General features: G+C 32.8%; 1 protein-coding gene across 5 annotated transcripts in view; it reads left to right on the forward strand.

Annotated features, from left to right (window-relative positions):
• Window positions 1–8,985: 8,985 nt before the first annotated feature.
• LOC131060061 (probable zinc metalloprotease EGY2, chloroplastic) overlaps window positions 8,986–13,415 on the forward strand; it is a 155,115-nt gene continuing 150,685 nt past the window's right edge. For 2 of the 5 annotated variants that reach the window (XM_057993163.2, XM_057993162.2), the window contains exons 1-2: window positions 8,987–9,278; window positions 9,363–9,447. In XM_057993163.2, the coding sequence (XP_057849146.1) occupies window positions 9,127–9,278; window positions 9,363–9,447 (237 nt within the window). In that variant the 5' untranslated portion in view covers window positions 8,987–9,126. Of the gene's footprint in view, window positions 9,279–9,362; window positions 9,448–13,415 lie in introns of all 5 variants that reach the window. The other 3 variants (XM_057993160.2, XM_057993159.2, XM_057993161.2) reach the window with 3 other exon arrangements.

Raw genomic sequence — 13,415 nt, forward strand, 5'->3', positions numbered from 1 at the left:
TTTTACAAATAGCTTTTCAAAATATCTCAATTTTAAAAATACAAAAAAATCAAAAAATATGTCAAAAACTAAAATAAAATTATAAAAAAAATCGTTACTTGGTGAAAACTTGGCAAACAAACGCCTTGTGACACAATTTTTTTTTGAAAAATCGAAAAAAGTAAATAGAAATAAATCCATCCAACGGTGAAAACCACTTCGGTGGCGCCCTGGGCAAGTACCATGGTGAAAATCAGGTTACGGACATCATGTGTAGAGACATTGCTCCTCCCTCCTTAAAGGTTCAATCTTATCCTTTCACTTTTCACACACTCATAACCTATACATCCATAATAAATCTACTCATTCTCATCATGGCTTGTTATTGATCTACCTAAGATTGGCTAGCCATTCATAATAAACCTCCCTTTTCACCATAATAAATTAAGTCCAATTTGCAATTGGGGCAAAATTCTAAATTTGGAAGTGGTACCCTGTGCATCACATGTTTTGAGGAGCATCGTCTTTTCGTTCCTCCTTCTTTTCATGCATAATCTATAATAAGAAGTCATTTACATCGCCAATCCACAGTAAAAATTCATTCTTCTTCACAATAAAGTATTAGTTTCACGGATTCAGTCAGTTTCAGATGAGACACAAGCACCAGTGGGCTTTCAACAAATTAAATCTTCTAGCAGACTTTGGCAACAACATGGGTTTCAGCATTATCTGTTCTTTATTAGGATGACAACATTGTGACCAAATCAAACATGTTAGAATATGTGTCAAGAAACACAAATAACTTGAATATTTCATTGTATGTTGGTGTCAAGTCTTGGTTTTCTTTTAATTTCATCTTTTAAGGTGACATGTCTTTTATCTTTTCCAGGATGTCTCTGACTAGAGATTCTACCTCTAGGATGTCTTTGAATAGAAAGGCAAGGATGTGATATGCTCACCTATTGTTTTGATGTATGTGGACTGTCTCTTAGTAATGTTATGACTTGTCCAAGGATATGAGAACATTGTGATTCTAGTGTGAACTGAGGCATTCCTTGTTTGCGACTGTATGATCTCCATGCAAATAAGTACAATGATTTTCTAGGTCAAACTTATACCTAGATGGTCATAACCTATTTGCCATAATAAAGATCAATGATGATAAAGCACAAGAATCTCTTTCACTTCCATATCTTCTATCTTCCATCCCCCTTCATGATTGACCTACATCGTCCTTCCTTGAGTCCATGTAGCCCGCTATCACATGACATATAATGACATGCCAAAAATATCTGCATTTCATGTAGTTTGCACCTGCATCATCACATGTTAGTATATCTCATTTCATACATACATATAGATATCACAATCGCATCACATCCTGCATGTATCATTGATTAGCATTTGCATTCTCATATAAAAAACATAAAGGAACAAAAATATATTGCATTCCATCATGTACATATCCATCGCATTGAGCATCACAAGCATCATAATAAAACATGTAACATGCATTATTATAAGCATAACATCATCATAAAGCATATGGAACATCACATAGGAACACATGCATATAGTTGCCGCAAGGATAGATCATCTCATATATATCAAAATAATAAAGTGTCATGATACAATGACATCAAAATCTCATATGGCTACAAAATCACCCAAAGGTGTCTACATCATCATACAAAAACTGATACAAAATGGGATCCAAGATAGCTATGATGAAGACCCTCCCTCAGAGCCGGTAGGCCTCAAAGGAATCTGAGCTCCTGAAGGATGACCCCCTAGATCATCGCATATGTCCCCTCCTATAGACCCTGCGGGACCATCTTTTCACCAAAGCAGTCAACAGTCTTGTGTTTGCCCAAATCTCAGGCATATACATATTATGTCTCAATCCCATCGCCTTGATCATGGCGTGGTCCTCAACAGTCAAATCTGTTCGTAATCTCTGTGTCATAGGGAATCGCTCTCTAGACTCAATTTGGGGTAAGTACTCCTACATCCAATCAAATCAGTCATGTCAATCCTAGTGGTACTCATGTTCATCACATAGTGTTGCTTATCTTATCCTATCCTAGCCTAGTATCTATGTCAATCACATGGTGTTGCTCATCGGGCTCTATCCTAGTGCTTATGTCTATCACATGGCACTGCATCCTAGTGTATATGTTTGTCACATTGCACTTAATCCTATTCTTCTAGAGCACTCACTGGATTTTATCAATTCGACGACTTATCCTATACTCAACTTAGCAAACCATACCTATTTAGGGCACCTGTTGAGTGAATCCTCTCAGCAGCTTATCCAATTGGCAACGTATGTTTATTGAAAAATAGTCAATTCTATCCTTCTTTCTAGTTTGTCTTGTTTAGGGAAACTGTTGAGTGAATCCTCTCAGCAACTTATCCAATTGGCAACGTATGTTTATCATAGAATTGTCAATTCTAGCCTTGTTTTCAGTTGTCTTCCCTCGGGCACCTGTTTGAGTGAATCCTCTCAGCATCTTATCCAATTGATAGCATATGTTCATCATAGAACTATCAATTTTTTCCTTTTAAGACATAGACACTATTTTGTTGATTCTTCTTGAGTCAATCTTTTTCCTGTGTGACCTTGCCACCCTATCTTGTCAGTCCTTTCTAGCCTTTCTTTCTTATCGAGAGATTGTCTACAATCTTTTCAAACATTTTCATCCAATCTCTCGAGGGGGCATATCCTTCCCATCTTGAGGAATGTATCAGTGATCTTATCTTCTTTGAGCCAATGTGACAAGCTGCATTGTCTCAAAGCAAAGTGTAGACACCTACAATTGTCCTGTTTAATTAAATAAATATTTTTATTTATTTGATTATTTGATCCTAATTCTTCTATTAATTAAATAAATCTTTATTTATTTAATTAATTCACTTTAGCCCTTTCTAACCTTTTCTCATTTAAATAAATATTATTATTCATTTAAATTATCCCTTCCTAATTAAATAACTATTTTATTTATTTAATTGATCCCACTTTCTTCTATTAATTAAATAAGTCTTTATTTATTTAATTAATTCATTAGCTTTTTCTAATCCATGACACTTGTCATTTATCTCTCAATTCCTACACTACCTACCCTCTCATTATTTTCCAATTTCTTCTGCCTGCCCTTTAATCATAGTCGACCATTTATCTCAATCTTATCTCTCCATTTCCTATAGTGTCTTCTATATAAGAGGACACCCTCTTCCTTTTCAACCCTAATAACCTAATCAATCTTATGCAATCAAGCCTTCTTGTGATCAAGCTATCAACCACAATCCATTCTTTGTTGAGCTCTTGTGCACACTCAAAATTTGAGAGCAAATATATCAAACAAGTTCAATGGAGATAGGAGACAATGGAGATTGAAACCCTACTTGACATGTAAATGGTATATCTTGTTTTGTTATTGTTTATTTGCATGATCTTAGGTATCTTCATTTGTGTATTGTGAATGTTTTTTTTTTGTTAGGCTAGGGTTTTTGTGGTTGGATCTGTGTTAGTCTTTCAATATTATTATTTACATCATCAGTTTTCAACGTATACACATTCTATTATGACCTACATGCACTATATAATGAACGTGGGGACAAGCTAATTTGAGGAGATTGCATCTCTAATATATAATTTTTCATAATACCTCATAGCATCATTTCTAAAACATCAAGATTATAAATTATGCAAGATGGCTTTCATGTAGCCCGAGTTGCATGATCTTCATGTTGGCATATATTTGTGTCCCTATTTATCATTGTCAAAGAAGACCTACATTACTCGGATACTTCATTTTTCTTTTATGGAAATTGACATGTGTTGCCCCCTATTAATATTAAGGGGGAATATTACAAAATAATATTATTAGGGGTCATACCCTAATAACATTTATATATTGTTCTAATACAAGGTTAAAAATCCTTATATATATTATATGCTTTATTAAAATTATCCCATTTGAAATGACTATAATCTAATAACTATCCTAGATTATTAGTTATTTGTGAATGGGGGTTATTGAAAAGGTGTGACTGGTGAAGCCACCCTCTATGACTAGTGAAGTCACCCTTCCTCCCACGTATTTAAGGAAATTCTCTCTCATTTAAGAGCATGCAAGTTTGGATATTTTATAGTGATTTATATCACTATGCACATAAGTTATTATGGGTCATGTGGAAGTAAGGAGACATATCCCCAGATTTGGTCTATTTATGATAAACCATGTTTTGTAATTGTTTTGAATGGAATGATGCTTTATCGGGTTTTAAATTACCTCAAAGGGTTTTCCCCATGCATATCTTGTGTAATGTGTATTTTTATGGTCAATTGTATGATTTCCATCTTATTTATTTTTTATGTTGTCTATAATGATTAGTATCCTAAAATTCTAATTTTTAACATATATCCTTAAAGTTCCTAACTCTATCAAAATATTTAGGAAATCTATCCTCTTTATCTTTCCTCTTAGAGAAAGGCTCTAATTCTTCTTTACTCCTCTATTTCCTTTTTTATTTTAAATTTTTATCCATCCATTTATTGTAGTTATAGATCCTACCTCGCATGGAAAATTATGCCTACTAGAGAGGGGAGAAGTCTTTGATTTAGGATTTAAGATCCCTTATGTGATATCTTTACTATCCAAAGACCCTATAACCCTTGCAAGATCATCCTTATTATTCCACATTTTATTTTCAACTTCTTCAATTAGTTTATCTAAGACTAGCAACAACCGGACACTATTTTCTTATGCAGGATTAAAATTAGACAAGGATTTCAAATTGAAATTACAAATTTTTTTATATCTTGTATTGTACTCATTATTACCCCAATTTATTTTTCTATTGTCTTTAGCACCCCTTTGTGGACCCTTATCTAAGACCAATACATGGGAATCATTTTATCCATGATTGGAATTAGGTAGAGTGCATATTGATGTTGTTTACTTTGTTATACTCAAGTCTAAGATTATTTCCATTTGTTAGGTTACTTGAGATCTGCAAAATTCTAAGAACTAAATCTTTCACTTCATTTCATCTACAATGTTCAAAAACCTTGGAGGATACAACATTAGTCATGTTCAAATGGTTTTTTTAACAACCTTTACTGATTCATACATCACATTTTCATTGTCACTTTTATTATGGGCTTCCTCTTTAGATAAGGGCATTATGTCCCTTGTATGAACCTTCATTCTATTTTAGTTATTCCTACATTTCTCATTGTTCTGAGTGATTATCTATTTAATCTTGTCTAATTCTAGCTCTTGGGCCTTTTTTTTTATGTCCAAGGATAGTGTTAAGCATATATGCCATATTATTATGTTGGCCCCTTTGGGGGATTTTATCGATATGAATTATATTAGCACCTTCCAAATTAGTGGTTAGGGCCACAACAAAATGAGTCTCCATTTTTTCTTTCACATCATTAATGTGCTCAATATTGTTAAATATCTTAGGGTTTATAGAAGCTGTATTTTTAAATTTTCCCTCAATTTTAACAATTTCATATTTTTTGCTACATCATCAACACTATCATACTAAGTATAAACAACAACACCAAGAGGGTGGATATCCAACCATGGACATTTTTATACTTCATCATCTCTACACATCTGCATATGGAACACCAATGACAACACACATATGATAGGAAAATCATCAACCATATGTACTATCAACCATCTACACTATTTCCTTAACACTCATTTAGATCATATATATACAATGAACAACACCATGATTGCACAAGATACATCAATGAAAACATATCATCATTATCATAAGCACCATAATGAGTGTAGACATCAAACACCAAGAAGGTGGACATCCACATCAAGGAAAGTCTTCAATCATCAACTATCTCCTTAGCACAACCATTTGCACCATACATCAATGCCAACATCTTACCAACACATAAGACATGAATAACAACAATACAAAAATATCCAACAATCACAACTCATCACATCAATAATAGTCTTTAACAAACAATCATAACACATGAACAATGTAAACTTTCATTTGGCTCAACATCAATTACAACACACAAGTTGAGGGTTGACATCAATGACAACACTTAGACAACCACTGTCAACAATGGAACAATTATAAATAAGTACATAATAATGATGTGAAGAAGAACATCAAATGTCAATACAAGAGATAACCCCTATTAAATAAAATATACCTCCCAAATAGGTAGTTACTACTCTCTTAAATTCCAAGGAAAATATCTAAACAATTCTCTTTATGATAATAAGTAGAAAGAAGAATGGGAGGATGCCAAAAAAATGAGTGAATATATGTGATTAGATTCAAACATATAAGGAATCCAATAGAAAAGGATATTGGGAGAAAGAAAAACTAATATAAAAATGAATACATGATTACCTCTGATCTAAAACATGTGAGGAATCCAAAGGGAAATAAAAATGAGAGAAAGACATAAAGGATATATATAAATCCTTGATCTAAAACTCAAACATGAGAAATAGTTTTTCACAACGGGAAAAAATATTGTGATATAAAAATGGGTCTATACAATCAAATATGTATATGATGGAGGGATAAAGACATATCAGACTTGTCTTATGGATAAATAATTTTCCCAAAAAATTTATTGACTACATGAGACTTTTTCTTTAGTAGGTAGGATGGAATTTGTTAGGATAATAATTTCCTTGATAGCTTCATATGGATGGGAAGCACATTTCAAGTGGATATAAAGTTTACTTTCTTACATGGGTATCTCCTTGAGTGGATACATATGAAAAAATCTCTAGGGTTTATAAATAAGGAGAGACATGATTTATTTGCAAGCTCAACCTTTTATGTTCGCTAAAGTAGACTCCTAGACTTTGGTATTAGAATATTGACAATTTATTCATAACGAATGATTTTATCAATGTCAAAATGACCAAAATATGTACATAAAGATAAAGGAAGATCAAGTCTTGATCATTGTGCCATATTTTGATAACCTTATTTTTGCTATATCTTTACCAAGGATTATTGGTGGCATGAAGAAGGAGCTTAAGGGAACCTTTCAAAAGATTGATTTTGGATTGTTACAATATTTCCTTGGAATTCAAAAGAATTATGAAGTGGATGAGATATTTATATCCCAACCTAAGTATATTTCAGACTTGGTCACCACATTCAATATGTTGGATTACAAGCTTTCTTTTAATCCATATCAATTTGTTATGAAGCTTTTTGTTGATTGTACTCGAGTCTTATTGATGTAACATTTTATGTATAGTTAGTTGGGAATCTTATCTATCTAATTCATCCCAACTTATCTATCTAATTCATGCTATACTTGATATATCATTTGTAGCTAATTTGATTTCCAGGATTCTATGATAATGCGAGTAAAATTATTGATAAGTAGCGAGGAGTATTAATATATATTTGTATAAGAATCAAATATTTGGGGAATAATGATAATAAAATTAGTGAGATATACATATTTTTGATTAGGTAGAATATATTGATATTTGAATATATACATTATGTTATACTTTTCATTTGAGATTTACAAAAATTACATGGTCTTGTAGAAAGAAACATGTCGTTTCTCATCTACTCTAAGATATAGTAATTAGAAGTTGTGAATGCTACCTAGGGGATAGTGGGCATTCGCCAATTTCTAGGAGAGAATTTTACTTTATAGTCTAGGTTCACTACTTTGTTATGTGATAATAAGGGAGACATTTCGTTCACTAATTATCCAATAGCTTATTATATTGTTGCAAAGGTGTCTTAACCTTTCTCCTAATGTTAAAATTATGAAGTGTGATTTTTGAGTTATAATATAGAAAGTATGGGATTTGCTAGCTTCTAGGAGATATCAATATTGTGTCACACCCCGCTATGAGGTCTAGAGGACTTAAAACAATAAAATCAATGAAAATGCGATTTTTTTTTTTTTTGGATAGATTACATTATACACATGCAAAGAGTTACATTCAACAAGATAAATAAAGATACACAATTAACAACTAGCAATCGTATAACAATGTAACTCAAGGAAGGACAATATCTAAAAAGACAAACAAGGAACTGCTATACAACATCGTTCATTTACAAAGATACAAGATACATTTACATTGCTTTTCTTTTATTTTCTTTCTTGTTTTTTCATGTATAAAAAAGAAAAAAGAAAAACCAAGAAAGAAAAGAAAAGTATATAATTTTCACCATTACAATACATGTAATATGAAAGACATTTGATATTTAATATATAATAAATAACATTTATTAGCTTAAAGAATATAATACTTTCTTAAGACTATCATTTCAATTTTACTTAATTTATCATTTTTTATCACATAAAATAATAAGAAATGTACAAAAAAATATTTTATTTGTAAAATCAATATATTAATGTTTTACTTATATAATCTTGGTGGATGACTTATATATCTCATAGCATCATTCTCACCAATTAACTCAACCAATTGAACTACAACCTTTTGACTACTTATAATATAATTTTTTAATAGAACATATAGTGTATTCTTCTCTACCTTTATAATTTAATAAAATTCTTGACTTATTAAAATTATTTAGAATAATAATATTGTTATCTACATTTTTTATTTATTTTAAATTGCTATGTTAGTATATTTGGTTCATAAGATTATTTTATATAATCAATAATTAAAATTGTATTTTTTTTAATAATATAAATACAAATTTTTCTTTCCTATAAATATAAATATAATTTTTAATTTTTTTTTCAATCTAAATAAATAGAAGTTCTGTTTTGAATTTGTTTGCCACAACTCTTGGTATTGCTATGATCCTAAATAATAATAATAACAATAAAAATAACAAAATTGAACTTAGAACAATTACAAATTTATTTTCATATTTAATGGATGATTAAATACGGAAAAATATTTTATTTATCTGTGCCTTATCTCTTTTTAATCCTCTGTTTCTCTATAACTCTTTTCTATACACCAAATTGGATCTCCGTCCCCACAATTTTAAAGAGATCATATAAAAAAACCTTCATACAAAATCAAAAAACACATAGTAAGCGTGCGCTGGCCTCTTTGAGCTCAATGATGATGTTGGGGAGGCAGATAAGATTGAATTTGTAGAGAAAGAGGGAGAATGATAATGGCAACGGCAACAATGTCTGTGAATCTTACTCCCAATCTGGTGGCATCATTTACCAGTGGTAATAGGCCATGGAATCATAGTTTTAATACTAACACCGCAACAATTGGCTATAATGGCGCTACTGTACTTGCCTGGAAGCAAAGGTGCGAAGCCAATTTGGTGTGTATTTATTTGTGTGGTATTACGGCCTACGAATATTGAATTGCAATGCATTGAAATTCAAGCAGGCTAAAATTTATCTGTGGTACATTCCAAAGACGGAGGCCGCGTTTTGAATGCAGAGCATCCGTCGACGAGAATGATAATGATCAGGTACTTGAGCTAATTCTCCATTTATTTCGTTCGTTTACATTGGGCCTGACATTTTTATCATATGTTTGGGGCACGCCCAAAACCTGCATTTATATCTTTATTTGAGAATTTTGTCAGACAAGCCATTTTCTTCGACCCACAAATTGATTCATCTGCTTATTTCTTTTCAATTTTCTTTATAGAAGAGAGACATTGCTTTTTAATTATCAATTCAGAATGCGTATTAAAAAAGTCTATCAGCTACCTTAAACTATGCATATTAATTTGAAGGAGTTTCCACTTGATAACATAGATAAATCCCATTGCAAGAGAAACAATAAGTATTCCTTCCAGCCAAGAGCCAAATGGTAAGCAGAAGTTTCAGGGATTTAACAGTAAGAATGGAGACTATAGCCCTAATACTGGGCCGAGTATCAGCAGCTACATGACTTTTTTTTGGTTGGATAAACAAGAAATATGTTAAGAAACCAAGCACATAATTACAGAGCATCCGAAACTTGTGAATGGTATAACATTCTAACCGGAGTTGGATTTTCACAAATTTTAAAAATGTCTGAACATAGATCTAAACCAGACAAAAAAATAAAACCATGTCCTCTAAGGGGACATCATATCAGCTATACTCTGTAGATAATGTGTAAACAGTAACGCATCCCAAATCATATCTATAAGTATAGATAATAATCCTTCTGATGTCCAATTAAGAAGCAATGAATAATGAGCCTTCAAAAGTCTTACGGCATCACAAATATTTCTCAGTCGATGAAGGCTCCAATTAAACCAAATTTATCCAAGTGGGTTTTTAGATAACACCCTATTGAAATTTAATATAGCTTTACAAGAGCTAGCACTTCTTGTCATAAATGCAGAACTGAATGATTGAAGTCATGAAACCTCCTTTTGAGAGCATAAACATCAGTCTTCCTAATGTCTGAATGAAGATCATTCGAATCCTTATCTCACTGGTTCCCAACATCAGCATCGTGATTTTGCTGGTTGAGCAGAGTGCAATTTGGTCCTGCTGAGCATTTGTTCATTGTTTAAGCCTCTACAGCTCTCCCTTCAGGTCATATACCCCAGTCACTAGTATGGTAGGCTTAAAGCTCAACAATGAAAAGGCAAAATAGGGCCTTAGAAGGTAACCCCTTTTTGTCCTCCAGCAGCATGATAGAGAAAAAAAATCCGTTTCTTCAACCATCTGAATTATCATCCTGAGATCACTGGTAATCTAGAGTTATGTCACTTGATTGACCACTTTGGTGGGAGTATAAGCTGACTGACCCTGGTCTAGTTTCCATGGGGTTGGGGTATGGAGTCAATGAGAGGGGCTTTAGTATCCACAGCTGTAATGTCCCCTTCCTCAGCACTATCAGCTTGGTGACCATTAGTCTATTCGGCAAGTTCTTGTAGGCTAATGAGTTAGGGTTAGGGCATTCAAGGAGACTTGTGACCGTTCAGTCCAGCTAATCTGGGATTGTCAAGACTATTTTTAAGAGCATGATGACCTTTTTTGGAGGGGATTCGGGCAATTTGCCCATTTTTACTATTTTTAGTAAGCCACAGTCTAGACACCAACTTGGTCAGTTGACAGAATTACTATTTGGGGCAAAGAAGCAATAGTCTGCAAAAAATTGCGATTATAACCGATTAATCTTGAATCCTGGAGCTAGCCGATTTATTCCCCGAAAAAATCCCAATTCACAAAAAAATCACTGACCAATCATTGACCTAATTTTCAGCGATTTTTTGCATATAAATCGCATTACAATCATGTTAAAACCCCCCCAAAATGGCAAAAAAAGAAAAAAAAAATCATTGTAAAAACTCACAAAACCCTAGAAAAACTCATGAAATTACTGAGTTGCCCAGAAATAGGGCTGATCCAAGACGAAATTAGAGTCAATGTGGAATCAATCTTGAAATAGTTTGTTATTTTGTCCCTTAGTTTTCTTTTCGACCTTTGAAAATCCCTAAATAAAGGAGTGGGAGGAGCAATGGGAGGAGCAATGGCAGTCATCAACCAAATTTGAAAGGCCTCAATCATCCTAAATCGTGCAGGGCATATGAGATAGTGTCGAAGCAATTGGCATATCTGCCCTAAATCGTGACTTCGATATGATTCAAGCTCTCTACACACCCCGCCCCATGGATTCTATTGTGAATAAGTATATAATTAATATTGTAAACTAGCTTTAAAATTAATACTATTATGCAATTTTATAGATGGCATTTAGAAGGGGAAGGAGCAAACCCCTATTGTTTATAATTAATACCAAAGAAGCAATAGTTGCCTAAAAATCACAACTAATTGCGATTAACCGTGAGTCAGGCAAGGGCTTGTTTTTTTCCCCAAAAATATGGATAACTCAGCGTCATGCCCCGATTTTGTAGTAACAAATTAGATTAATAAACAAAACCATACACATCCTAAGGTGATAATGTATATGCAAACCTGACAACAGTAGTATATAATATTTCTTTTAAATCAACAGTTTGAAAGATAAATTGGATTAATTGTCATAAAATAATAAACAGGCATTAGTAGTGGCAGACCAGATCTGACACATGTCAGATCTGTCTGCCTTTGCAACAATTAAATAGATCACTAATTTATGCAGCGATGTGAATGTTGAAAATATTAGTTGTTAGTCAACACATTAATGAAGAGGCACGATTTGTCTAAAGGGAAAGGTGCGATCAAGGAAAGGTTGTATCCATCACCAAACAAAAGGGTGCAACCATTCAACCATTCGAATATATATTTAATAAGAATCGCATACTCATTAAGGATTATGGGAGATATCCATCACAAAAGATATAAGTTTTAAACTACAGAAGACCGATATATATTATCAATCAGATCAGATCAGAACTGTTATTAAGTTACAGGCAGTAACATGCTTGTTCTTGGTGGTATGCATGGGGATGTGTTTAATAAGTATGCTTAAAATATAAAGCCTGATAATGTTCTTATGCAGAATTAATAGTAATATTAATATGGACTGCAATTTGTATGACAGTCATACTTAATTTAATATATATTCATGATACATAAGAAGTTAGTATACTTACAGTCCAAATCATGCTATTACTGTCAGTATTTATTATTTAAGGAGATGGGATCAAGTTGTTTCCAAGAGGGGCAGTCTAAATCCAGACAATAGGGTGATTCCCAAGAGTGGGTGGGGATCAGCGTCCCGAGAACCTTGAGGGACAGGGTCTCAAGATAGGATAAGGGCTTGGATCTGTAAATTTTGAGGGAACCTATTGTATTTGGTATCTAAGCGCTTGGGTAACATTCACATCCTCTTCTTCCTTAAAACTGAAGTAGTAACAAAGTTTGACACATGCATTAAGAATTATGGATGTATGATAGATGAGCAAGTTACTTATTAATAAATTAATGGAATATCACTGATTTGATTTATGTTAAGATAGAATTGTCTCCTTATCAATTTAGTTTAAGTCATAAGTACATTGGAATAGGTTAATTATGGTTAAAACAGGCCTAAACCTAGTAGGGGACATTACACTCAGTCAACAATTTTCCATGATTTTTTGCATTCAAATCACGATGGTATAATCGGCTGCAAAAATTGTGAAATATCAGCAACCCTAAAATTAGCACGAAACCCACAAAAAACCCTCAAAATAGTGAAAAAATCCTGTGAATGTCTTATAAATGATGTCATGTGATGTCTTCAGTGCGTTCTTGGTCACAGAAGAGTAGAGAATGGCTGGAAATTAGAGGGTTTTTTAGCGACGTGATAGGCGGAACATCCAAGTATTCATCTTTGTCAATGTTGTTCTTTTGTTGCATTTTTCTATGATTTAGTTATTTAGTTGAAGGACCCCTTGTTTTTCTATTTTGTGCCCTATTATTTTTCTATGGTTATTTTTCAATTGGCCAACAAATACCCGAATGTTCTTCTCGCCTTAAAACTCGATAACATTCCAAGTTTTCATAT

Source organism: Cryptomeria japonica, chromosome 8, assembly GCF_030272615.1.
Source record: "Cryptomeria japonica chromosome 8, Sugi_1.0, whole genome shotgun sequence".
Taxonomy (NCBI): domain Eukaryota; kingdom Viridiplantae; phylum Streptophyta; class Pinopsida; order Cupressales; family Cupressaceae; genus Cryptomeria; species Cryptomeria japonica.